Source organism: Peromyscus maniculatus, chromosome 5, assembly GCF_049852395.1.
Source record: "Peromyscus maniculatus bairdii isolate BWxNUB_F1_BW_parent chromosome 5, HU_Pman_BW_mat_3.1, whole genome shotgun sequence".
NCBI classification, from domain to species: Eukaryota; Metazoa; Chordata; class Mammalia; order Rodentia; family Cricetidae; genus Peromyscus; species Peromyscus maniculatus.
In genome coordinates this window covers 20037777-20062210 of record NC_134856.1, presented here as the reverse complement: position 1 = coordinate 20062210, position 24434 = coordinate 20037777, and the positions used below count along the sequence as shown (strand labels likewise).

Below are 24434 nucleotides of genomic sequence, written 5' to 3'. Positions count from 1 at the left end.
GGCCCAGGACAGGGCACGTTTCAGCTGATCTGTGGAGCTTTGCTGGGACTGCAGAGGAGAGGTTCCTCTATGAGCCCCTCGGTGGCCTCACAGAGGGGCTGTGCTGTGCAGAAGTTGGGGATCCAGACATGGGGAAAGTTAAAGAGGCCCAGGAAGGCTATGAAGCCTCCCTGTGTCTTGGGTAATGGGTATGGGAGAGCTGCTGAATGAACCAAAGGGGGAATGGAGAGGCTCTGAGGGGAGGGAGACCTAGAGAGTGAACAGTGGGAGGTGCATACGTGTGCCTTCTCTCTGGACACCCGATAGCCCCAGGAAGCCAGAGCACTGAGGAGAGCTGCGGATTGGCAGGGATCTTCCTGGTGGGTTGGGCTTCAGAAGAGAAGATCATTCCCACAGTGCAGAAAGAAAGGAGGGAAGTCTAGGGAAGACAGATCTTCTTCAGGGCTTGACCAAAGAAGTGGTGGCTGTCTTGGAAGCTGTGGAGGACTGGACAAGTGAGTCCCAGGGGAAGGGAGACAGGGCGGGGGAGCAGTAAAGAAGGTCTTTGACGTTGAAAACGGGAAAATAGGTGGTGCTGGCGGGGATGGACTAAAGGAGAGCACAGGGGTTGGGGACTGTGGTCTCATTAATTTGTCTAAGGTTTCTGGACCAGGCAGAAGGACCCATTAGGTTTAACTCCCAAGACAAGAGTGTTGTGTGAGGAGTGTGTGGGAACTAGGAGTCCTGCCTGTGGGAGGCAATGAATGAGGGGGTTTTAGGCCTCTATGTATTTGGGGATAGGGAGTGTTGTTGTGTAGGAGAAAGGGTCTTTCAGAGAGACAAGGACAAGAGAGTGATGACGGGCTACGGGGGGATCAGCAGTGTCCCATACCCCAGGGTAAAGAGAGGGTAGCACAGAGAGGGGGTGTGGCAGACAATGGCCTGCTGCCGGGTCTGGTTCCATGGCTAAGAGAAAGGTGGAGGTCGTTTCTAAGTGGGGTAATGTGAATAGAGGCTTTAAACTTGGTGAGCAGCTCTCACGATGTTACCCCAACCATAAGATTATTTTGTTGCTGCTCTGTAACTGTAATTTTGCTACTGCTATGGATCATAATGTAAATATCTGTGTTTTCCAATGGTCTTAGATGGCCCTGTGAAAGGGTCATTCGACCTCCAGAGGGGCTGTGACCCACAGGTTGAGAACCACACTATAAGTGGTCAGCTCCCACAGCCTGAGAAAATCAGCCATGCCCCTCTGCAGCTCTCTCTCTATCCTGCTCTCTTTCTGGGACAGGGAGTCAAGGACCCATCTGTGCTTTGGATCTTTACCCAGCATCTGACTCTTCCATCTTGTCATGTAGACTATCCCAGACTAAACCACACTGTGTGGAACTTCCTGCCACCCCCTAAAAGGATAAAGTCAAATATTTTCAGCTGTTCCGAGGACTTCTTGGCAGGCTCTCTTTTGTGGTCCCTTCCCCATCACCTGCCTAAGGAAGTCACTGCTTTTACTTTAAGCAGTTTTTTTCTTTTTCTAATTATTATCATTTTCCTTGTATTCATGTGTATGTATGTGTGCCTCCTGAGTTTATGTGTAGCACACGTGTGCAAATGCCCATGGAGGCCAGTTGTGAGCCGCCTGATTCAGGTGCTGGGAACCAAACTCAGGTCCTCTGCAGGAACAGTATATGCTTTTACCTGCTGAAATCTCTCTCCAGGTCCCATTCTAAGATCTTCACAAGAGAAAGATGACCACCCACCACTTCTGCTCGACACAAAACTAGAAGTTGCACCAAGAGCAATCAGATGGAGAAAAAGCATTAAAATCAGAATATAACTATTAACCATTTGCAGAGAGCATGATTGAAAACTAGAATTAACAAAAGTTTTCAGTAAAATTGAAACATACAGAATCAGTTGAGGTTTTGTGGTGGTGTTTTTTTTTTTTTTGGTTTTGTTTTGTTTTGTTTTAAACACAGGGTCAAAGTTCTTTGTTTTTATTTAATGTGTTTGGGTGTTTTCCTTCATGTATGTCTGTATATTATGTGTGCCTGGAGCCTGTGGAGGCGAGGAGTCAGATCCCCGAAAACTGAAGTTACACACAGTTGTGAGTCACTGTATTAGTGCTAGGAATCAAACCCAGGTCCTCGGGAGAGCAGCCAGTGCTCTTAACCACTAAGCCGTCTCTCCAGCCTCGGGGTCAAAGTTTTGACACAGTCTGGCTTCAAAGTCCTGGTCCTTCTGCCACTATCTCCAAAGTGTTGGAATTCCAGATGTGAGCCACCACTCCTGGATCAGTTGCTTTTCTTTGTACCAGGAACAATCTATATGAAAGAGAAGAAAAACAAAAAACTGAAATAGTATAAAAATAATGAAATAGGTAAAGATAAATTTAGTTAAGGAATTAAAGATCTGTATCCTGGAAACTGGAAAACACTGATAAAATTGAAAGTCACAAATAAATAGATATTTCATGCTTATGGACTTGGATATAATGGATTTAAAGCATACTGTTCAAACATAAGTAGATAAACATAGTTCCTATCAAAATTCCAATGACATTTTGCACAGAAACTGAAAGCAATTTTAATAATGGAAGCAGAGAAGACTCCTCCAAAAGCCAAAACAATTTTCAAACAGAAAACAAAACAAAACAAATAAGAGGTATCACATTTCTTCCATTTTTATTTCATGTGTATGGATGTTTTGCCTGCATGGATGTCTGTGCACCACTTGTGTGCCCGGTACCCCCAAGGCTAGAAGAGGGCATCAGATTCCCTGTAACTGGAGTTACAGATGGTTGTGTGGGTGCTGGGAACTGAACTTGGGTGATCTGGAAGATCAGCAGGTACTCATGGTCACTGAGCCATCATTCCAACCCCAAGATTTCCTGTTTCTTGATTTCCAATGACATTACAAAGCTTCTGTAACCTTTGCACTGCTAGGACAGAACATGGTCAGTGGACAGAACACAGAGCATGAGAAGCCAAAGACGGCAAGCAAACACTGGCATGCTGTTTGCTTACTGCACTTCACAGATCCTTATTTTTTAGATAAGATTTGGGTCTGACACAGCCCACTGCAGGTTGGCTTGGAATTCACTATGTAACCTAGCATGGATTAGAGTTCACAGCAATCTTTCTGTCTCACACTCCTGAGTGCTAGGATCACATGTATGAGTCACCATGCTTTAATGTTTATTATTTGTATGTGTAATGTGCGCACATATGTGCAAGCGTATGCACCTGTGTGTGGGTACAGAGCCCAGAGAACATGAAAGGGAGGAGTCCTGCTCCATCACTCTCCACCTTATACTTGAGACAGGGTCTCCCACAAAAACTGGAGCTAGTCTAGCAGCCAGTGTGCCTGAGTAACTCTCTCTTCCCCTCCACAGTGCTGCTGTTACAGGCACTTGCAGCCACGCCCAGCGTTCAGAGAATGCTCGTACAGCAAGTACACTTCCCCAGTCATCTCCCTGTGCCCCACCCCCTGATATTTTCTTCAGAAATGGGAGATTGGAGGCTGAGATGATGACTGGGTTGGTGAAGTATCTGCTGCACAAGCATGAGGCCCTGCATTTGGATGCCCAGCACCCACACCGCAGCCAGGTGTGGTGGCTCACATCCGTAACCCCAGCACCCACATGACAGCCAGGTGTGGTGGCTCACATCTGTAACCCCAGCACCCACACGACAGCCAGGTGTGGTGGCTCACATCTGTAACCCTAGCACTTGGGCCACAAAGATAAGTACACCCTGGGTACTCATTGACCAGTCAAGCTCCAGAAAGGGTGACTTCTGGATGCAGTGAGAGACTGTCTAAAAAAAATAAGGATGGTCAGTAAGAAGACACTCAATGCCTACCTGTGGCTTCCACAGATGCACATGCATGGGCAAGTGTACCGACACCCTCATATACACACATGTATTAACATATAAACAACACACAGGCAAGTGAACACATATATACATGTTTATGTGTATGCATATATATACAACACACACACACACACACACACACACACACACACACACACACACACATACTGAAGATTCGTTGCAACCCTGTGGTGAATATGTACCTCTTTTGTCAAATATTGGTAGTTCCTGCAATATTTCAAACTTTCAATATAACTATGTGTTGGTGTGATCTGTGATCTCCACAAGCCATACCCACACAAGATGGCAGAAACATGCATGTGCTGTAACTGCTCCACTATCTGGCTATTCTTTTCTGTCTTCTTGGTCCTATTCTGAGACAACATTATAATAAAATCAATTAGCAGCTCACAGTGCCCTCTGGGTGGTCAAGTGAAAGGAAGATTCATGCATTTCTCTAATTAAATAAAAAACTAGAACTGATTGAAGTTCAGATGAAAATAGCCACACAGACTAAAAATTAGAACACCAGTGGCTAACCATGCTGTACAGTATGAGGAAACGTTCCTCTAGTAAGAGGTAGGAAAGCTGCTTAAGAGAAGGCTGAAGCCAGCTGAGGTGGGATCAGGAGGTTTAAAATCCAAGTCCAAAACAAAGGCACACCAGGCAGTGACGGCACGCTAAAGAACCCCAGCAGTCCTGAGGCAGAGGCAGGCAGATCTCTAAGTTCGAGGGCAGCCTGGTCTACAGGCTTAGCACCAGGACAGCCAGGGCTACACAGAGAAACCTTTTCTCAAAAAGCAAAAACAAAAACAAGATGACAAAGTGAGTGCAGCAAGCTAGGGAGAAGAGCTAGCTAAAATCACAGACGAAGGTAGCTACAATACACTGATTTTTCCATGTAGTAATAAACAGCCTTCTATTGCAAAATGCTGTCTAGGACTTTCATATCTCTACAGACATCAATATTTGGCTTCAAAGTTCCAAAGGATCTGCTAGCTGACACTGGGGGGGGCAATACAACTGGGAACTACATTTAAGGCAATGCCCATTATCATTCTGAAAAAGTTCTGTAAGACATACATTATAGGCAGACAGTTCTCTCCTGCCTGCCTATTCCTGAATAACCACCCAGAGGCTTAATATTAATTATAAATGCTTGGCCAGTAGCTCAGGCTTATTACTAACTAGTTCTTACACTTGAATTAACCCATAATTCTTATCTATGTTTAGCTACATGGCTTGGTTACCTTTTCTCAGTACAACATTCTCATCTTGCTTCCTCTGCATCAGGCTGGTGACTCCTAACTCCACCTTTCTCCTTCCCAGAATTCTGTTTGGCTTTCTCGCCTAACTTCCAGCCCAGCTACTAGCCAAACAGCATTTTATTAAGCCAATTCAAGTGACAAATCTTTACAGTGTACAAGAGGATTATTCCACAGCAATACATAATGGATCTACCATGTACTATGGAAATGAAACAAGACCTAGATGACATTGTTTACAGCATGATATTCTGAATCTTTTGAGCTCACTGTTGAGATCTAATGCTCAGTATCACTGCTCATCTGACAATGCACAAGAGTGACAATAAAAATGTGCAAGATGACTGTTTACTTGACTGTTCTCACATCCACTTTACAGAACAGAGATTAGGAGCAAGTGTGACTTTCAAGTCATAGGAAATTTTGCAAGGTGCTAGAGTTGTGGATTCCACTGGATTCGATTCAGATGCCATTAAGATCCATGGGAGATAGTTAAAGTATCAGGAAGAATTTGGGAGAAGCTGATTCCAACTTTCATAGTTGACTTGAAGCAGAACTTAAGATGTGAGTGAATTACTACAACAACAATGTAAGATTTTGGTAGGGGCTGGAGAGACATCTCAGCAGTTAGGAGTGCTGGTGATTCCCAGTACCCACATCTGGTGGCTCATCACCACCTGTAACCCCACCTCCAGGGGATCTAATCTCTAGTCTCTATGGACACCTGGACACATGTGGTATTAACTCACACAGACATGCACATAAATAAGTCTTTTAAAAAACGTGATAGTTGTTTTTCTTTTCTTTTAAAGATTTATTTATTATGCATACAGCATGTATGACTGCAAGCCAGAAGAGGGCACCAGATCTCATTACAGATGGTTGTGAGCCACCATGTGGTTGCTGGGAACTGAACTCAGGACCTCTGGAAGAGCAGTCAGTGCTCTTAACCTCTGAGCCATCTCTCCAGCCCTTATGATAGTTGTTTCTTAAAAATAAGCAAGTGGTATCCTGAAATGGAATCTACCACAGGTGAAGATGCTCTCAACAGAGTTAAAACAGAATTCCATGGGGGCTAAAGAGAGCCTGATGGGGCTGGGAGGAAGGGACTGGACCTGCCTGGACTGAGTCTACCAGGTTGATCGCAGTCCTGGGGGGAGGGGAGGATTTGCCCTGGAGGAGGTGGGAATGGGGGGTGGGTTGGAGGTAAGGGGAGGGAGTGGGAGGGGGGGAATAGGGGAACCCGTGGCTGATATGTAGAACTGAATGGTATTGTAAAATAAAATAAATAAAATTAAAAAAAAAAAGAAACTGAAAAAAAAAAAAAGAGAGAGAGAGAGAGCCTGATGGTTAAGAGCTCTTGTTGCGTATGTGGAGGACTTGAGTTTCATTACCAGCACCTACATGGTGGCTCACAACCATCTGTAACTCCAGTTCTAGGGGATCCTGATACCCTCTTCTGGCCTCTGGGGGGACCAAACATTCACAGTGTGCACATACATACATGCAGGTAAAATACTCATACACATAAAATGAAAATAAAATCGTTACGAGTGGTTGGGGAACTGGAGAGGTGGTTCAGAGTGTTTAAGAGCACCCAATGAGCTTGCAGAGGGTCCCATGTCCTAGCCTCCTTGGCACCTACACCCATGTACACATACCCACACACAATACACATAATTAAAAATGTTTTTTAATTCAAGTATGTGTCCGTTGATATAGTAGCAGCATCTGAGAGCACTGATTCCAATTTTTAAAGAAAGTCTATTGTGGGTTGGGGATTTAGCTCAGTGGTAGAGTGCTTGCCTAGCAAGTGCAAGGCCCTGGGTTCAATCCTCAGCTCCGACAAAAAAAAAAAAAAGTCTATTGTGAGTAAAATGCTGAAGTAAGAATCCATGCTGCCCCAACTTAAGTAAATACAACTGTGACCAGTCAGCAGCCACCAACATCAAGGCAAGGTCCTCTACCAATGAAGATGACTTGCTGAAGTCTCAAATGATCGTTAGCATTTTCTAGCAATAAAGCATTTGTAGATTAAGAAACTTTTTTTTTTTTTTTTATTTGTTTGTTTTGGGGTGTGTGTGTGTGTGTTTGATTGAGACTGGGTCTCACTATGTAGCTCTGGCTAATGTGGAACTCACTATATAGACCAGGCTAGCCTCAACTCACAGAGATCCACCTGCCTCTGCCTCTGAAGTGCAAGGGATTAAAAGTGTGCTCCACCACATCTGGTACATATTTTTGAAATAATGCTATTGGTACATTTAGACTACAATAACATGAAAACTATTTTTATATAGACTGGGAAACAAAGATGTGATTTGCTTTATTTCAATATTCACTTTGCTGCTATAGTTTGGAACTACACCTCTAAGGCATGTTATGATTTCCAACAAGCCACCAAAAAAAAAAATACAATGGAAAAAGACAGATCTTCAGTACACGAAGCAGGGGAAGCTGGATAGCCACATCCAAAGAATTAAACTGAAGCTACACCGCACAAAACAATCAACTTAAAATGGACTAGTTAAGACCTGAAACATAAGACCCCAGACTAGAAAGCAGCCGAGGACAAGAAGCAGCCGAGGACAAGCTTCGGCGTAGGACTCTAACAGTGTTTTGGCCACACAACAAAAGCAGAAACAGAGGCTGTACGCCAAACTAAAAGTCTTCTGCACTGCAACAGAGAAAACAAAATGAAAGGCAACACACAGAATGAGAAAAAATATCTACAAGACATACATGTAAAGGACTTCAAACAACTCAGTAGTAAGAAAACAAATAACCTGGTTAAAAAGTAGGAAAAGGACCAAAACAAACATTTCTCAAGACACACAAATGCCCAACAGGTACTTGAAAAGGTGCTCAGTGTCAATCATTAGGTCAATGAGATCAAACCTGGGGGAGGTGTTATCGTGCACCTGTTACTGCAGCTATCACACAAACAGCGTTAAGTGCGGGCATGATGTGGAGAGATGGGAATCCTGGCACACCAGAGTGAGAATGTAAACCAGAACAACGATTCTGGAAAACAATATGGAGGCTCCTGGGTGAGATGACTCAGTAGGAAAATTGATAAAGGATGTCAGAAGATTATTTAACTGTCTATTATAATTATAATCCATGCACAAATATCTCAAGACAAATGGGGAATCTAAATCGATCACCTATTGAACTCTGCCACAGCTCATTCCTCACTGGAAAAACCCAGCACTTCTCCACCTCGCCTTTTCTTTCAGTCACGTCCATCCCCAAGGAAAACCCCACCTCTTGTACCAAACCACTCAACTGGCTATGGGACCGGTGACAGAATTCCCATAACAGTAAATGCATTTGCTGCCGAGCCTGATGACTTGAGTTGATACTTGGGAGCCATACAATAGAAAACCAACTCCTACAAGGCGCTCTCTGTCTCTGTCTGTCTGTCTCTCTCTGTCTGTCTTTGTCTCTCTCTGGCGCGTGCGCGCAAGCGCACACACATACACACACACACACACACACACACATATACACACACAATCATAACTTGGTTGTTTTTCCAGACAGGGTTTCTTTGTGTAGCCCTGGTTGGCCTAGAACTCACTCTGTAGACCAGGCTGGCCTTGAACTCAGAGATTCACCTGCCTCTGCCTCCCAAGTGCTGGAATTAAAGGTGTGTGCCACCACGGCCAGGCTAAATTAACATAATTTTTTTTAAACATGGAGGGTCCTCAAAAAACTAATAATAGAATTACTATATGATTTAGCAATCTCACCTCTTGTATTAAGCCAATGAAAAAGAGAGTAATAAAATGAAAAGATATCTGTATTCTCAAATTCACTGAAGCAGTATCTACAATAACCAAGATATGAATCAAGCTGTCTGGTAAATAGGTAAAGAAAGTGAGCATTACACACACACACACACACACACACACACACACACACACACACACACACACACGAAAACTGGTATTTAAAAGAGTAAGATTCTATTTGTGACAACAAAGATAAAATGGAGATTAAGTAAGCTGAGTTAGTGGAAGATGTTCAAAGGACATAAAGTTTCAGTCACGTAGGAGGAAGTTCAAAAGACCTGTATATTAGATGACTAGTAACATTTTACTGTCAATTACTTAACAAATGGCTGAGAGCTTTTACCTTTTTTTTTTTTTAATGTATGCAATGTTCTGCCAGCATGTATGCCTGCAGGCCAGAAGAGGGCACCAGAGATCTCACAGATGGTTGTGAACCACCATGTGGGTGCTGGGAATTGAACTTAGCCTCTGGAAGAACAGCCAGTGCTCCTAACCTCTGAGCCATCTCTCCAGCCCTCACCTTTCTTTAAAGTCTTTTTTCGTACAATATATTTTGATATTCTTTTCCTCAACTTCTTCCAGATCCTCCCCCTACCTCCCCAACTTCATGTTCTCTCTCTCTCTCTCTCTCTCTCTCTCTCTCTCTCTCTCTCTCTCTCTCTCTCTCTCTGTGTGTGTGTGTGTGTGTGTGTGTGTGTGTGTGTTGCTCTGTCTCTCTAAGGAAAACAAAACCAAAAAAGGGAAAACAACAAAAAAAAAAAAGGAAAATCAAAACAGACAAACTAAGCCAAGCAGTGGTAGCACACCTTTAATCCCAACACTTGGGAGGCAGAGGCAGGCAGATCTCTGTAAGTTTGAGGCCAGCCTGGTCTAAAAAGCAAGTTCCAAGACAATCAGGGCTACACAGAGAAACCATGTCTTGAAAAACAAAACAAAAATTAAAATCAAATCACTAAGAAAAAAATAACGGAACTAAAAGCACACAAAAAATACGGGGTCTGCTGTGGGAAAATCTTTGTACACTGTAAATCTGTGTTGCTCATTGTTAACAAATAAACAAACAAACAAACAAACAAAAAAACAAAAAAACCTGATCAGCCAATAGCTAGGCAGAAAGAATGCTGGGAAGAAGGGCAGAGTCTGAGGAGTCGAAAGCCAGACTTAGAAGAAGCAACATGTGAAGTTCACAGATGAGGTAAAGAAGCTGCAGTGCTTTATGGGTTAATTTAAGTGTTAAGAGCTAGCTAAACACAAGCCTAAGCTATTGGCCAAGCATTTATAACCATTAAGTCTCTGTGTGGTTATATTTGGGAGAGACTGATGGAACACAGAGAATATCTGCCTTCAAAGAGTCCATTTTGTGCTGGCCAACTACACCTGAGCATGGAGCCCATACCAGAATGGGGTTGATACTATAGTGATACGCCATTGGTGAAAACTGATTTTCCTTCCCCCAGAAAGCATCAAATGCAAATAGCTTTTTGGTTTAGGGGTGGGGCTGTGTTGGCTTCTCCTCTGTAAAGAAATTTTAAGTGTTCTATTCAGAGGGCTGGTGAGACAACTCAGCAGTTAACAACACTTGCTATTCTTGCAGTTCCCAGCATCTATGCTGGGCAGCTCACAGTCACCTGTAACTCTGGCTCCAGGGACCTGAGGCCTTTCTTCTGGCCTCCATAGGCACCTGCACTAATGTACATCTATACACCTACATGTACAAAATAAAAATAAAATCTAAGAGGAAAATTAGAAATGGTGTGATACAACAGCTCAAGGCATCCTTACAGTGGGGGAAATGGTTCATATTTAAAACTAATAAAGAGCAAACTCAAGCCTCAAACTGCTCCCAAAAATATTTTAGAATACCATGAAGTTGAGTTGAGTAGTTAACATTGCTACTGCAGTAATAAAACATCATCACCAAAGGCAACTTAGGAAGAAAGGGTTTATCTGGCTTACAGGTCCCAGATCAGTCCATTAGGGGAAGGTCAGGCAGAAACCTGAAGGGAACAAAGGCAGAGATGGTGGAGGAACACTGCTCTCAAGCTTTGTTCCTCATAGCTTACTCAGCCTGCTTCCCTATGCACCCAGGCCTGCAATGAGCTCGCTCCTCCCACTCAGTCACTAAGACGAAGCCGCAGACTTTCCTACGGGCCAATCTTACAGAGGCATTTTCTCAGTTAAGATCCCCTCTTCCCAGCTAAATCTAGGATTGTGTCAGGCTAACGAAAACCAGCCAGCATAGAGGGCAAGCATCCAGATTTCTGATTCAGCCTACCTCCCAAATTACTTTAATCTTGATCACATTTGAAAATATTTTCAACAAGCCTAACCTAATCTTTTAATCATCTTTAAGAGATCTTGAATTATCATATATGGATAATACCACAGAATAAAGTTTGGGATCAAGTAATTAAAGAACTACCTGTTCCAGGGACATCTGCTAATGCTTCAATGCCAGAGACAAAGTAGTGTCTGCTAATGCTTCAATGCCAGAGACAAAGTAGTGTCTGCTAATGCTTCAATGCCAGAGACAAAGTAGTGTCTGCTAATGCTTCAATGCCAGAGACAAAGTAGTGTTCTGGGATGAGACACCTAGACAGATCCATTAATTTTTTAATGACAGCTTGCAATTAAAACAGAAAATAATCGGGGGTGTGGGGGTGTGTGGTGGTGGTGCACGCCTTTAATCCCAGCACTCAGGAGGCAGAGGCAGGCGGATCTCTGTGAGTTCAAGGCCAGTCTGGTCTACAAAGCGAGTTCCAGGAAAGGCGCAAAGCTACACAGAGAAATCCTGCTTCAAAAAACCAAAACCAAGACAAAAAAGCAAAAAATAAACAACAACAACAAAAAAAAAAGAGAATAAAGTGTTTTGATAAACTGCCTAAATGGGTTATGCTGCAATCAGTAAAAACCTAATTTAATTTGCTTCTCTGACAAAAAAAGTTGAAATAACCTCACAATTTTAATACTATCTAAAGTAAAATAAATTCTACATGGCAAGCTCAGCAGTTACTCATTATCATATTCAATGAAATTTTAACTTTAAAAAATTCAGTTTTGAGTAGATAAATTCTGTTATCTATAATTCTTTTATAAAGAGATGCTTTCTCTACAAGGTATGCTTTACTTACACAAACTTACACAGAGAAACACAGACACAGAGATTCTTATATCACTATTAAACATTTTTGGTAAAAAAACTGAAGGTTTTTATGTTTCAGAGATTAAAAAAAACTTTTATTAGGCGTTACAAATGCATATAACTACAGTAATATCTGCAGTTGCAGACAAAAGAATCGTGAATTCCAGACCAGCCTGAAATACACATCAGGAGATCCTACACACCGAGGACTCGTCTCAAAGGCACTGCTGAGGAGCAAGGGAAAGAAGGGGAAGAGAGAGAGAAGCAAGGATGTGGAGGGAATTCCTAAGAAAATCCTACACCCTGTCTACAGTGTCTCTAAAGCTCCCTCTGCTGGATGCCAATTTAAGGGACAAAAAATGTAGACCTTTTGGGAAATGACAGCTGAAACTAGTCATTCGAATGAGATGTCCCCTCTGCCAGGCAGCTCAATACTTGGTCCCTGTTTGGTGGCTGTTTAAGAAAGACTAGGAGGTGTGGCCTTGCGGGAGGAAGTATGTTACAATGAGAAAGCTTTGAGGTTTCAAAAGACTTGTGCCATTTTGAGCTAATTCACTCTGCTTCTAGATTGTGATTTGAGATGTGAGCTCTCAGCTACTGCCCAGCAGGCTGCCGCCTATTATCTCCACTCTACCACCATGGACCCCAACCCTTTGGAACCATAAGCCCAAAATAAGTTCTTCCTTGTGTAAGTTGCCTTGGTTCATGGCATATTCCCACAGCAATAGAAAAGTAACTACCATGTAACCCATAAGTATGTGTAATTTTACATCTCAAAAATAAACATACATACTGGAGGGGTTATCTTAAACGGGCAAAAATGTCTATCTAAGCAGGGGCTAACAAGATGGCTCAGTGGTTAAGAGCACTTGCTGCTCTTACAGAGGACATTTAGTTCCCAGTCAGTGTAACTAGTCACCTGTAACTAGCTCCATGAGATCCAACATCTTCTTATGGCCTTTTCAGGCATTGGTATGTATGTGTGTGGGTGTGTATGCATTTTAATGCACATCACACACATACAAAATAATAAAATTATTAATCTTTAAAAAAAAAAAAAGTCCAGCCAGGCGGTGGTGGCACATGCCTTTAATCCCAGCACTCGGGAGGCAGAGCCAGGCGGATCTCTATGGGTTCAAGGCCAGCCTGGGCTACCAAGTGAGTTCCAGGAAAGGCGCAAAGCTACACAGAAAAACCCTGTCTCGAAAAACCAAAAAAAAAAAAAAAAAAAGTCCACTAAGCAATGACTCATGTCCCCAAGGCAGCTGTGGGAATTCCAAGCAGACTGGGGAAGAAAGAATGAAAGGAAGCAAAGCTGCAAGTGTGAAGAGATTAATCACTGCATTGCTGTGTCAACATGCAGTGCACTGGTGTGTCAACATGCAGTGCACTGGTGTGTCATCATGCAGGAGGCAAAAGGAACAATGATTTAACACTGGAAAAACTGGCTGAAATATTTTACAAACTTCACTAGGAAAAAAAAAGCTATACCACACTAATCTACTCACTTTCAATATTAAGGTTTATTTTTTTCCAGGATGAAGTAACAGTTTAAATAATTACCAGAATTATGTATAAATGAACATTCATTCAGACAAAACATCACTGTTTATAAGTAGCTAAGAAATATTTTGCATGTAATAAATATATCTTGTGTTTAGGTTAACAGGCACCATCTTGATAACAGAAAAGTTTTTTTTAAAAAACCAATAAATAAACATTCAAGAAAACAAGGTGTTTATATCTGAAATATGATACAGCCTTAAATGCTTTTCTTCATATAGCACCCAAATTTCCAAACTGTCTAGAAAGTTTCTGAAAATATAACTCCTACCTTAAATCATTAAAATAGTGGCCAAGATAAGTCAATTGAAGACAGAATAATCTATATTCGTAATTCTCCATTCAATAAAATATCAATTACCAATTTATTAAAAGTCAATGGATTGTATATATGCAATCTGTTAATGATGAAAGCCTGAAATATATATATTTAAAAGTCACTCTCTTGACAATACTTAAAATATTGCATCTCTGGTGCAAACTTGAAAACTCTGAAGCATTTCAATTGCCCTAGTTTTCATATTTCCACCTTTACTCCTTTTCCTTTAGTCTGTAAATATCTATCCAGTTTTGGGGGCTTATTTTTTTGGTAGTTTTTTCTGTAAATACATTTAGTTATATTCCAACACAAAACACTGATAATAACCCTTGGTAAACAAGGAAATCCCAGCAAAGTCTAAACCCACAGCTTCGCTCCCCAAGTGTGGCACCCGACTACGTAGCAGAGAAAAAACAATCAATGGCCCTCATTCATACAGTCAGAGTGCTCCTGAGAGTCCATAACTGTCTGAGAATTTGCTGATGTAATCCTGAAGAAAGTGTCAACAGACTTTGCAGACAAATATCAGAGAATAAGTCTTTGATTGATAATTTTTCTATTTATTTCTGCCAAGGCGACTGAAAACACGAAAGCCTTTTCATCAGAGAGGTTAGCATAGATGTCAATTTCCTTTTCCTGTTTTTCTGTTAAAAGAAAAAGGGAAATCTTAATACAAAGGTGCAGATGCAGTAGTTTAACAACATTTTTGAGGCTTTCAATATTTATTTGACAAATATATGTAATACTATAATTCTATTGAATTACATAATTTCTATAAAAATCTCATATTTTTCTTTCCCTTTACCAGTATGAACTGTCTCTGTCAAAATTAATTTTCAACCTAGAAGATATCCCCTTCTGAACATCAACGATAATTTTCTGAATATATTAACCTTAGCCTCACTACAGAAATGATAACCAACTTTTTAACTGCCATTTTCTCCACCCAATAACAAATGCAAACCACATTCAAAGTAGAAAATTTGAAAATTAAGCAAAAGAAAAAATCTCCTACAGTCATAAATCAGCTAAAACATCATCTTTGTGTATGTTCCAAATTATTTTTTCATATTTTACAATAATAATTTTTTTGCTTTAGTATTTTGCTATTTGAAACAAAGTTAAGCATGCATATAATTTGGCCAATTCATTTTGGCAAAAAAAAAAAATTGTTTTAAAAAAATGCATCCCTATATGCACATTTCCTAATTTCCAACTACTTCCCCCTTAGTTGTTCCTTCCTTTTTATAAAAACAAATCTTTATCTGTGTAATAGTTACATGATGCTCCTTCTTAAGTTTTCTGCATTACTCATTTTCTACTTTGGAAAATTAGAATTTTACTGTTTTGCATGTCTTATTGCCATCTCAAACACTGCATATCTCTTCATCTTCTTATTCTTTTTTTTTAATAATTTATTTTTATTTTATGTACATTGGCATTTTGCCTGCATGTATGTCTGTGTTAGGGTATCAGATCTTGGAGTTATAGACAGTTGTGAGCTGCCATATTGTTGCTGGGAATTGAACCCTGGTCCTCTGGAAGAGTAGTCAGTGCTCTTAACCCACTGAGCCATCTCTCCAGCCCATCAATTTTCAACGTCTACATTATGATTTTGTGAGTGATTTTCCTTTCTTTGAAGTACTAGTTTTCTCTGCAGAATCCTATGTATTTAACTGAGTGTGCATGTGTGTGCACACGTGTAATACTGCACACAGGTGGAGACAAAGGATGACTAGTCTGTTCTCTCTTTCCAGGTGGCTTTCAAAACTCAAATTCAGGTGGTTCAGGCTTGACAGCAAGGGCCTTTTCCTGCTGAGCATTTCACAGCCTCAACTGACTCTTTGGTTTGCTTAGCTCTCATGTCTAACTCAACTCAAACTGTTCCAGGTGTACAAATCTTCAGGATGTCCACACATAATTTTATCGTCATGGAAAGATCTCTGCAAGTCTCCCCACCTGCTTCATCTGAAATGGCTGCTCTCTAGGATCACAGGGCAATTATTACCCTGTGGCCCCCTCAAAAGGAGATCTGCCATCTCTCTTGAGTTGGCTGCTCTTTGTTCTAGACCCCAGTATTCCTTTTTGGCTCTCTTCTCTGTGGTGCGTGCAACTTTCAGCAGCTTCCTGGGAAAGGAGTATGGGTAGCATACTTTTTGAAACCCTGAATATCACAAAGTATCATTAGTCTATTTTCATACTAAGCTGTAGTTTGGTTGAAAAAGATTTGTAATTTCCCCTTAGAATTATTAATGAAATGAATTGTCTTCTGACCATTGGTATCACTGTTGAGAAAATCCAAACCTTTTAAAGTTATTTTAATTACTGCTAAATTTACATGCCATGAAATAATGCACAAATCCTTTAGAATCAAAATGTGCTCTGACAGATGCATATATTCATGCAACCCAAATATTAATCAAGACATGTATGTTGTTTTGACTGAAAAATGCCTCCCAGTCTTGGGCATTTGAACTCTTCGTTCTCGGTTTGTTTGAGGAGGTTTAGGTGATGTCGTCTCGATGGAGGAAGTATGACATTGAGGGGTGGTCTTCGAGCTTACAGGTGAGGACATGAGCTCTGCATCCTGTTCCTGCCCCTACGCCTGCCACACTTCTCCACCACCATGCTCTTAGCATTCTGGAAGCGTAAGCCCAAACAAACTCTTCTCTATGGTGCTTTTAGTCACGGCATTTATCCCAGCAACAGAAGAGGAGCTAATGCACTCCAGAGACCTTCCTTCACTCTGTGCATTCCTCGCGTTCTTTTCCAGTCACTCCTTACTACTTACACTGCCCTTATTTGGAACATAATAGATTTTGGGTTTTTTTGTTTGTTTGGTTTGGTTTTTCGAGACAGGGTCTCTCTGTGTAGCTTTGGTGCCTGTCCCGGATCTCGCTTGGTACACCAGGCTGGCCTCAAACTCATGAGATCTACCTGGCTCTGCCTCCCGAGTGCTGGGACTAAAGGCTTATGCCACCACTGCTGGGCCGATTTAGGTTTTTCTTGAACTTTAATGACAATCATATATTGTATGTGCTTTTCTTTTGTTTTAATACTTCCTTAATGCTGTTCATACAGCTAGTCAGTATTCCACTGTACTCACTCAAATATTTTAGTTATTCTTTTTGTCTAAAAAAAAAAAAAAAAAAAACCTAAGCATTTATTTTCCTTTAACCAAACAGCGATATGTTTTGTTCTAATTTTTGACCTTCCACTGGATTGGGAATTTCAGGGGCCCTGTTAGTGTCTTTCAGGTTTGGGAAATTTTCCTTGTCTTCCATCTTCTACATTCTATTTTCTGAAACTCTTTATATATAGTCAGTAGATTTTCACATTGGTCCTTTAAGTTTCATATCTTCTATTTTTTCCATCTCTTCCTATTTCTATGCTTCCTGGAGTTTTTCTTCAATTTTATCTTTAAACCTATTAAACTTTTTCATTTTGTGACTCACATTTTGCTGGTTTTCGTATTTTAAAGCAATCCTTGAAGACTGTTTCCAGGCATGTTTTGTCGTCCGTCCATGTCTCCCCCCCCCCCCCATGCTGCCTCTCAAGGCTCATGGTGCTCCTCCCGCCAGGGAAGCATCTCTTTCTTATTAAGGATGTTAACACGGTTCCTTTCCCTGAAAAACACTTTTTCTCTCCCCAGTACCTTTTTCTCCTTTTTCTTTATTCTTGACCTTTTCTACTAGATGCGTTCTTCTAGATACTCAGTAATTTCTGGTAATTTTATATTTAAAAGTACAAAAAAGGCCGATTAGAAGCAGCATGTGTATATGTGAGACCGGACTGTAGCTGTGGTCTACTAGGTACATCTCTGAACTCCTAAGTAACAGTGTGTTTATTGTAGGTCTTTTCTCCTGGGCTTTTCCAGTTCCCTAGGAAGACTGCTTCTGGTTTCTCTTACCTGTAAGATAGAAGCCCGGTCAGAGAACTCAGTATTCACCATGTTCAACCTTAGTCTCCCTGAGCTTTTTTTATACTGCCTTTGCCCACCTTATCACTGCTGGTTCCCTAGACCAAGACTGCTTTTTCATTTCTTTTTCAAAGCACTGACCTAGTGGGTAAAGAAAAGACTTTCCTTTTCCATTTTCTCCTCTTCCTAGTCTTTTTTTTCCCAAAATAGAAAGCAATAAGGTCAATTAAAATATTTTTATACAGTGTCAAGTTTTTCTTAATTCATTGTGTTAAGATTCAATTTTAACTTAAAATTATGCTTACTTCAAAGTTTTCAAGTTCCTGAACAGCAAAGGACCAATAAAGACAAAATTAAATTAACCAGCTGCTTAGCCCTACAAAGCATTAGTAAGAGGTTTTTTATAAAATGCATGGACATCATTAGTTGTGTTATATTTAGAGACCAATGAACTATATCATCTTCCTGTTTTTATGAAGTTTTATTAAAACACAGCTTTCTTCACTCATACACTGTGAGTTCAGTAGTTGAGACATAGCCCACAAAACCTAAAATATTTATGTTTGAGCTCTTTACAGAAAAAGTTTACTGAGGTCCCATGTACATAAAAGATTCAACTTTATTCCAGATGTGATAGGATATGCCTATAATCCCAGCTCTTGGCAGGGTAATACAGGAAGATCTTGAGTCAGAAAACTTGGTTAGAGAGCCTTGGTTAAACAGCAAGATGCCATCTTTTTAAAGGGGGAGGGGGGACACCCAGATTATATCCTGAAATTTTTATCAAAAGCAAAAAAACAAACAAAAAAATTTAAATAATTTGGCTTGTGGGGGTGTAGTTCTGTAGAGGTTCCAGGTTCAAGCTCCAGGAACTGGGGGTTAGGAGGAACAAGGCCTTCTTGGAAAACAGAGATCTACCTGTCTCCAGTCTCCCACATGCTGGGATCAAAGGCATACACCATTACTCCCAGCCAAAAATATTCTTAAACAGAAAATATCTGAAAAAAATATTCACTGGCAAAGAAATGCTTCCCTTTTCAAGTAATAATAAAATACATTTTCAACGCTGCATCCGTAGAACACAGACATGCTCAACAACACAGCCTTTGTTTCCCCAGCCGTCACCAGCCGTTTCTTTAATCTCGTAACCAGAAGCATCCTTCCCCATTTCTTTTCAGCTATCTTCCCTTTACTTCAGTTGAAAACAATGTTCTGTTTTCTGATCAAGTAGAGCTTCTTTTTTCCTTCTCTGTGGACTTTTCTTGTCCAGTTTCTATTCCAAAATAGTCTTTCAAATAAGATTTTCTGATGACCTCATTGCTAAAAACACCTATTTAAATAACTCAAAGTGCCTGGAAGAGTATAGCAGAAGGAAAGAATAAGATTGCTCAACAAAATGAGGAATACCTAAGGGAAACCTTATACAATAATTCATTATGAACTTTATTTCTTTAATTGCACAGTATCAAGACACTTTTCATTTTGGTAAAAGCTAGAGATAGCTATATATATCAGAAAAATCATGAATAATTCTGTGTCTCAAATAACATTTGTATTTATATAGAAAATATTTGTCTATCTAAAATTAAATATCCAAAGATATGCAAAACATAACTAACAAATAATAATTATAAATTTCTTTCACTGAAGATGAAATAGTTTTGGCTGAGGATTCTAAATAAATACAAAGAGCAGCTACCCATCTCCACTAATTATTGACTTCAAAGTCTCAATTTTCATACAGGTATTACAGGGGCTCATTATATCATTCTTCTTACTCTTTAGTGGGGTGTGTCTTTTTGAGACAGGGTTTCTCTGTGTAGCCCTGGCTGTCCTAGAACTAGCTCTGTAGACCAGGCTGGCCTGGAACTCAGAATTCCACGTGTCTCTACACCACCCCAACCCCTCTAACCCCAGGCTACTTCTTGCTCTTTTATATGTTGAAATTTTCCATGATAAAATTTTCTAAAAGATGTACAAATAAAGGAAAAAGAGAAGCAGAAGTTCTAGCAGAAGTCTAGAAATAACTTATGAGTAGAAACACTACTTATCAAAAGAAGAAGACCTGTAAGGGGAGACAGAACACTCTGGAACAAGACCAAACTATACCAGTTGTATAGGAAGCATGCAAACCTTCCAAAGAGCAATTAAAAATGCATAACAAACGTCACTTTAAAAAAAATGCTTTAAATCCACAGTAAAATGGTTTAAAATAACTGCTTAGACCGGTCTTTAAAAAAAAGGTACAATCATTTTTATTGATATCTGAAAGACATATATACAATTATCTTTGAACTTTTCTACTACCAGTTAACAATGTGGATTTTCCCTAATGTAAGCCTTCAGGTTTCTAGTAAGAATTGTTTTGTTTTGTTTTCATTTTAAAAGTAGGAACTTAAGGGCTGAGAGTGCAGCTCGGTGGTAGAGGTTTATCTGGCCTGTGTGCTGGACTCAAAACCCAGCACTGTAATTAAAACAAACAAACAAAAACTACTTTTTTTTCTTTCACAATTCACAAACTATGAGTTGTAAGTCCAAGAGCTCAAAGCTTCCACAACGTTCTACTTCTGTCTCTCATCAATTTACTACTAGAACAGGGCTGTGAGGACTGAGCCATACCTCTCTCTTCCTCGTGTTTTTTGGCAGATGTACTTTTCGGTCTTCCTCTTCCTCGTCTGATATGATCTGAGTGGCTGTTACTTCGAGACCTCTTTCTGTTTTCTAAATCCTTATTTACTGTAGAATTTATCTTCTCTCTCCTAACTCTCTCTGTTCGCCTCCTCTTGGCCTCATGCTTGTTTTCTGTATGGATGAATAAAAGTGATTTATTTTAGGACTCCACAACAACTGTCTGCCCAAGTTTTCATCAACTTCCTTTTACTTTCTAAAAACACACTTCCCGGCACATCATGTACTTTTGTAAAATCTAGCTGTACCCCACACTCACAGAGAACAAAGAAACAACACGATTCACATCTACGGAGGTAGAAAAAGTCTTGTAAGAGAAAATAAGTTTCTTCATTTGGTAACTTACTAATTTCATCCCCTTAGGTCCAAACAACCCCACAACAACCTTTCCACTGTTTCCATCACATTTCCAAGTTTAACATAGTGAACTACATGGGAAGGGGGAAACCCACTGCTTCCTACCCCTCCCTAAGTTACAGATTGAACTACGATGTGAAAGATGAGCCACAAAACTAGCCTTAGGCATAGCAAAGGTTACAATACAAACCAACCACAGAGCAACCAGACAACATAGTTTTAAAGCACAGAAAATAGGAATGTTCACTTAAACCACAAAGAAGGTGACCATTGACGTAACAGAATTTCTTCCATAGAGGAGAAACAAAATCCAGGAACTTTACTAACAGAGTGATTTCATTACGCAAGAAGCCCCTCCCCCATCCCAAACCAAAATGTTAGATTAAAATTTTTTACTTCAATTTACATCTAACTTTAAAAGCCAGAAAATTAACTCCCCAAATACCTAAAATCACAATGATAAAAGGGGAAAAGGTGGAAACTTCAGGACCAGTCTGAGCTATACAGCGAGACTATCTGAAAAAAAAAAAAAAATGCATTGGGGGTGGGGAGATAGTGGTACATACCCTCAGGAGGCAGATGTAGGTAGGTGGATGTCTGTGAGTTTGAGGTCAGCCTGGTCTTCATAGTTTCAGGACAGCCAGAGCTCAGAGATCTGTCTGCCTCTGCCTCTGCCTCTCAAGTGCTGGGACTAAAGGTGTGTGCCACAACTGCCCAGTTAAAAGAACCTGTTTCTATCTTTCTATTCAGACCACATCATTTGGTAGACAAAAAGCAGGCAAAGAGAAAGTTTTCATTCTTAAGTTATTAAACCTACTAAATAAATGAGTGCTAGAGCCAGAGTGTCACCACTTTTTAACCTGCAATGAATTATTAAACAGGAAAAAATAAAAATAAAGAATCCGGTCTCATGGGTTTTTGTTTGCTTTGAGTAAAAGCTTGTGATTTTATTGTCTTTATAACAAAATCAGCTTAGAACTGGCCCTTTCTCCTGTTACAGCCTCCCAGTTCAAATGCTCACATCTCTTCATGGCCAGCATTCCCTTAGATCTACAGTCAGGCTCGACACACTCTTCTCTGTAGTCTTAAGCCTTTTTACTGAGAACAGGCTTAGTCTGCCCATTGCAGTCACACTGTTTCCTGTCACAATGCCAATTTCCCTAGACATACCAAGAGTCTTTTGCCTTTCTCTAATTTGTCACTTTGTGGGGCTGGTGCTTGTCATACTTCTTGCAGAAAGTCTAAAGAATGCTCAACATGTTTGCAGAAAGACAAGAAAGTGTGCAGTTTTGTGAGGAAAGGAATGCGAGCTTAAAGTTGCAGACAATGATGGTGCAGACAAAGCGTCTTCGCTAGAGATTGGTGTCACTAGAAAGAGACGTGTGGTCTGCAGTGGGTCAGGAAAGGTGCTGGAGGCCAGCCATCACCCACTGATGGCCCACCTCATCTTGTGAAAAACCCAAATTCACCTGAATGGGTCAAGACTGACCTGGGAACTCTGCTGAAGGGATCCACCTAATACAACGCTTTCTCAGATTCAATTGCAAAGGCACAGAGGTGGCTCCAACTCTAGTCCAAGGGAGTCAGGCTACATCTAAACTGGCAATAGGACTTGGCATTATTGTCTACATGGTACTAGTTTTGTAGGAATGAAAAATGCAAAAGGAAGTGTTTATGAAGGCCTGTGCAATGTTCCAGAAAGCCACTATGGCCAGGGAGAGTAACAGGGTTGGATGGACAAAGAGGCACCAAGAAGCCATTACATTAACCTTGGAAATTAAAGCCTGAGCTCCAATAGAGACCCCAGGACACGAGACATCCTGGAAAGAAAGCTGCAGCATGCAGTACAGTAAGGCCAAGTGAGAGGCTGTATGTGCTACAGGTGACAGAGACAGGACAGGCAAGGTTATGCAACCCGTGGAGCTCAGCTGACTCCTTCACAAGCACCAGTTGCCAGGCATGGAGCTTCTGGTTTTGGTGCTTTCCCTGGAGGGTTTCCGTCCTGCTTCAGTCTGATCCTCCCCTGCTTTGCCCTCATTTCTTCCTTTTGGAATGTATACTATAGGTATCTAACGGTTCCTTTTGGAATGTATACTATAGGTATGTAACGGTTTGGGTTTTGTCTCATTTTTTTAATTTTGCAGGGGTTCAGTTAATAGACTCTCTTGAGTCTTAGCAGATAATTTGGCTTTTGAACAATGCTAGGATTGTTCAACACTATGAAGACTTACAAAGTTGGAATAGATACATTTTCCATAATGACATGGTCATGAGCACATAGGTGCCAGGGGCAGAAGGCTGTATTTTGAATGTGAAATGTCTCCTATAAGTTCATGCGTTTGAATACTTGGCACCTAACTGTTGTTCTGGAAAGTTGTGGAATATTTAGGAGGTGGAGCCTTGCTGGGAAAGTGGATTGCTGTGAGCATGCTTTAAAGTTGTATAGCCCAGTTCCACTTCCTATCTACTCTCTTTTCTGACCTCACACTCCCATTTACCATGCCTTCCCAGTCCTCATGGACTGTGCCTCTTACAACTGTCAGCCAAGCCGGGCGATGGTGGCGCACGCCTTTAATCCAAGCACTCGGGAGGCAGAGGCAGGTGGATCTCTGTGAGCTCGAGGCCAGCCTGGTCTCCAAAGCGAGTTCCAGGGAAGGCGCAAAGCTACACAGAGAAACCCTGTCTCGAAAAACCAAAAAAAAAAAAAACTGTCAGCCAAAATAAACCTGCATCCCTTAATGCTTTCTATCAAATATTTTGTTACAGCAACAAGAAAAGTAACTAATACCGTGACAGAAAATGAAGAAAACACCCAATAAATCTGTAACATACCTGTGACAAAACTGTTATTCATTTGGGTGGTGTTGTTTGGGTTTTGTTTTGTTTGTTTGAAGAAAGGGTCATTATGTAGCCATGGCCTTCCTGGAACTCAAAGAGATCCGCCTGCCTCTGCCTCCCCAGTGCTGGGATTAAAAATGTGCACCACCATACCCAGCCTGACAGCTGTTAACAAGCTGTTACACTCTCTCAAGACTCTCTTACAAGGAATGTGGCCAGGAAAACTAGCACTGACCAACACATTTAGTGGAACTAGTAAAGTTTCCAGAAAGGTTTTTCTTTAAACATGGCTATTATGTCCCTTTATTCTTCTGTCCTTCCATGTTCTTCCTGTGTAGGAATGTTTATGGGATACACACAGATACAAAAGTTACCTTATAAGAAGTATGGCAGCCCTACCTTTCCTGTGAGAAAGGAGCCCAATCCTTCACCCTTCCTCACTAAGTAAATTAACTATAGCCACTAAGTTACCAACTCCGAGTGGTCTGTAAACTGACATATCACCCACTAAATACACAAGAATAAGGAAGAAGAGAAGAAAAAAAGAAACAATGATTTTAAACTGCTCCGAGGACAGCTCAGTTGATAAGAGTGTTTGCCTTGAATGCACAAGGACCTAGGTGTGACCTCTAGCACCACGTCATCCTAGATGCTTGAGAGGTAGAGGAGTTGGGGGATCATCTTTGGTT

The 24434-nt window shown here is 40.8% G+C and overlaps 1 protein-coding gene across 2 annotated transcripts in view; it reads right to left on the bottom strand.

Annotated features, from left to right (window-relative positions):
* Window positions 1-1960: 1960 nt before the first annotated feature.
* Window positions 1961-24434, bottom strand: part of C5H16orf87 (chromosome 5 C16orf87 homolog) — a 36649-nt gene continuing 14175 nt past the window's right edge. Inside the window, exons 3-4 of one of the 2 annotated variants that reach the window (XM_042277376.2) lie at window positions 20482-20664; window positions 1961-2303 (exon numbers count right to left, since the gene is read on the bottom strand). In XM_042277376.2, coding sequence (XP_042133310.1) covers window positions 2227-2303; window positions 20482-20664 — 260 coding nt within the window. In that variant the 3' untranslated portion in view covers window positions 1961-2226. Of the gene's footprint in view, window positions 2304-13565; window positions 14588-20481; window positions 20665-24434 lie in introns of those variants that run through there. The other variant, XM_042277375.2, reaches the window with a different exon arrangement.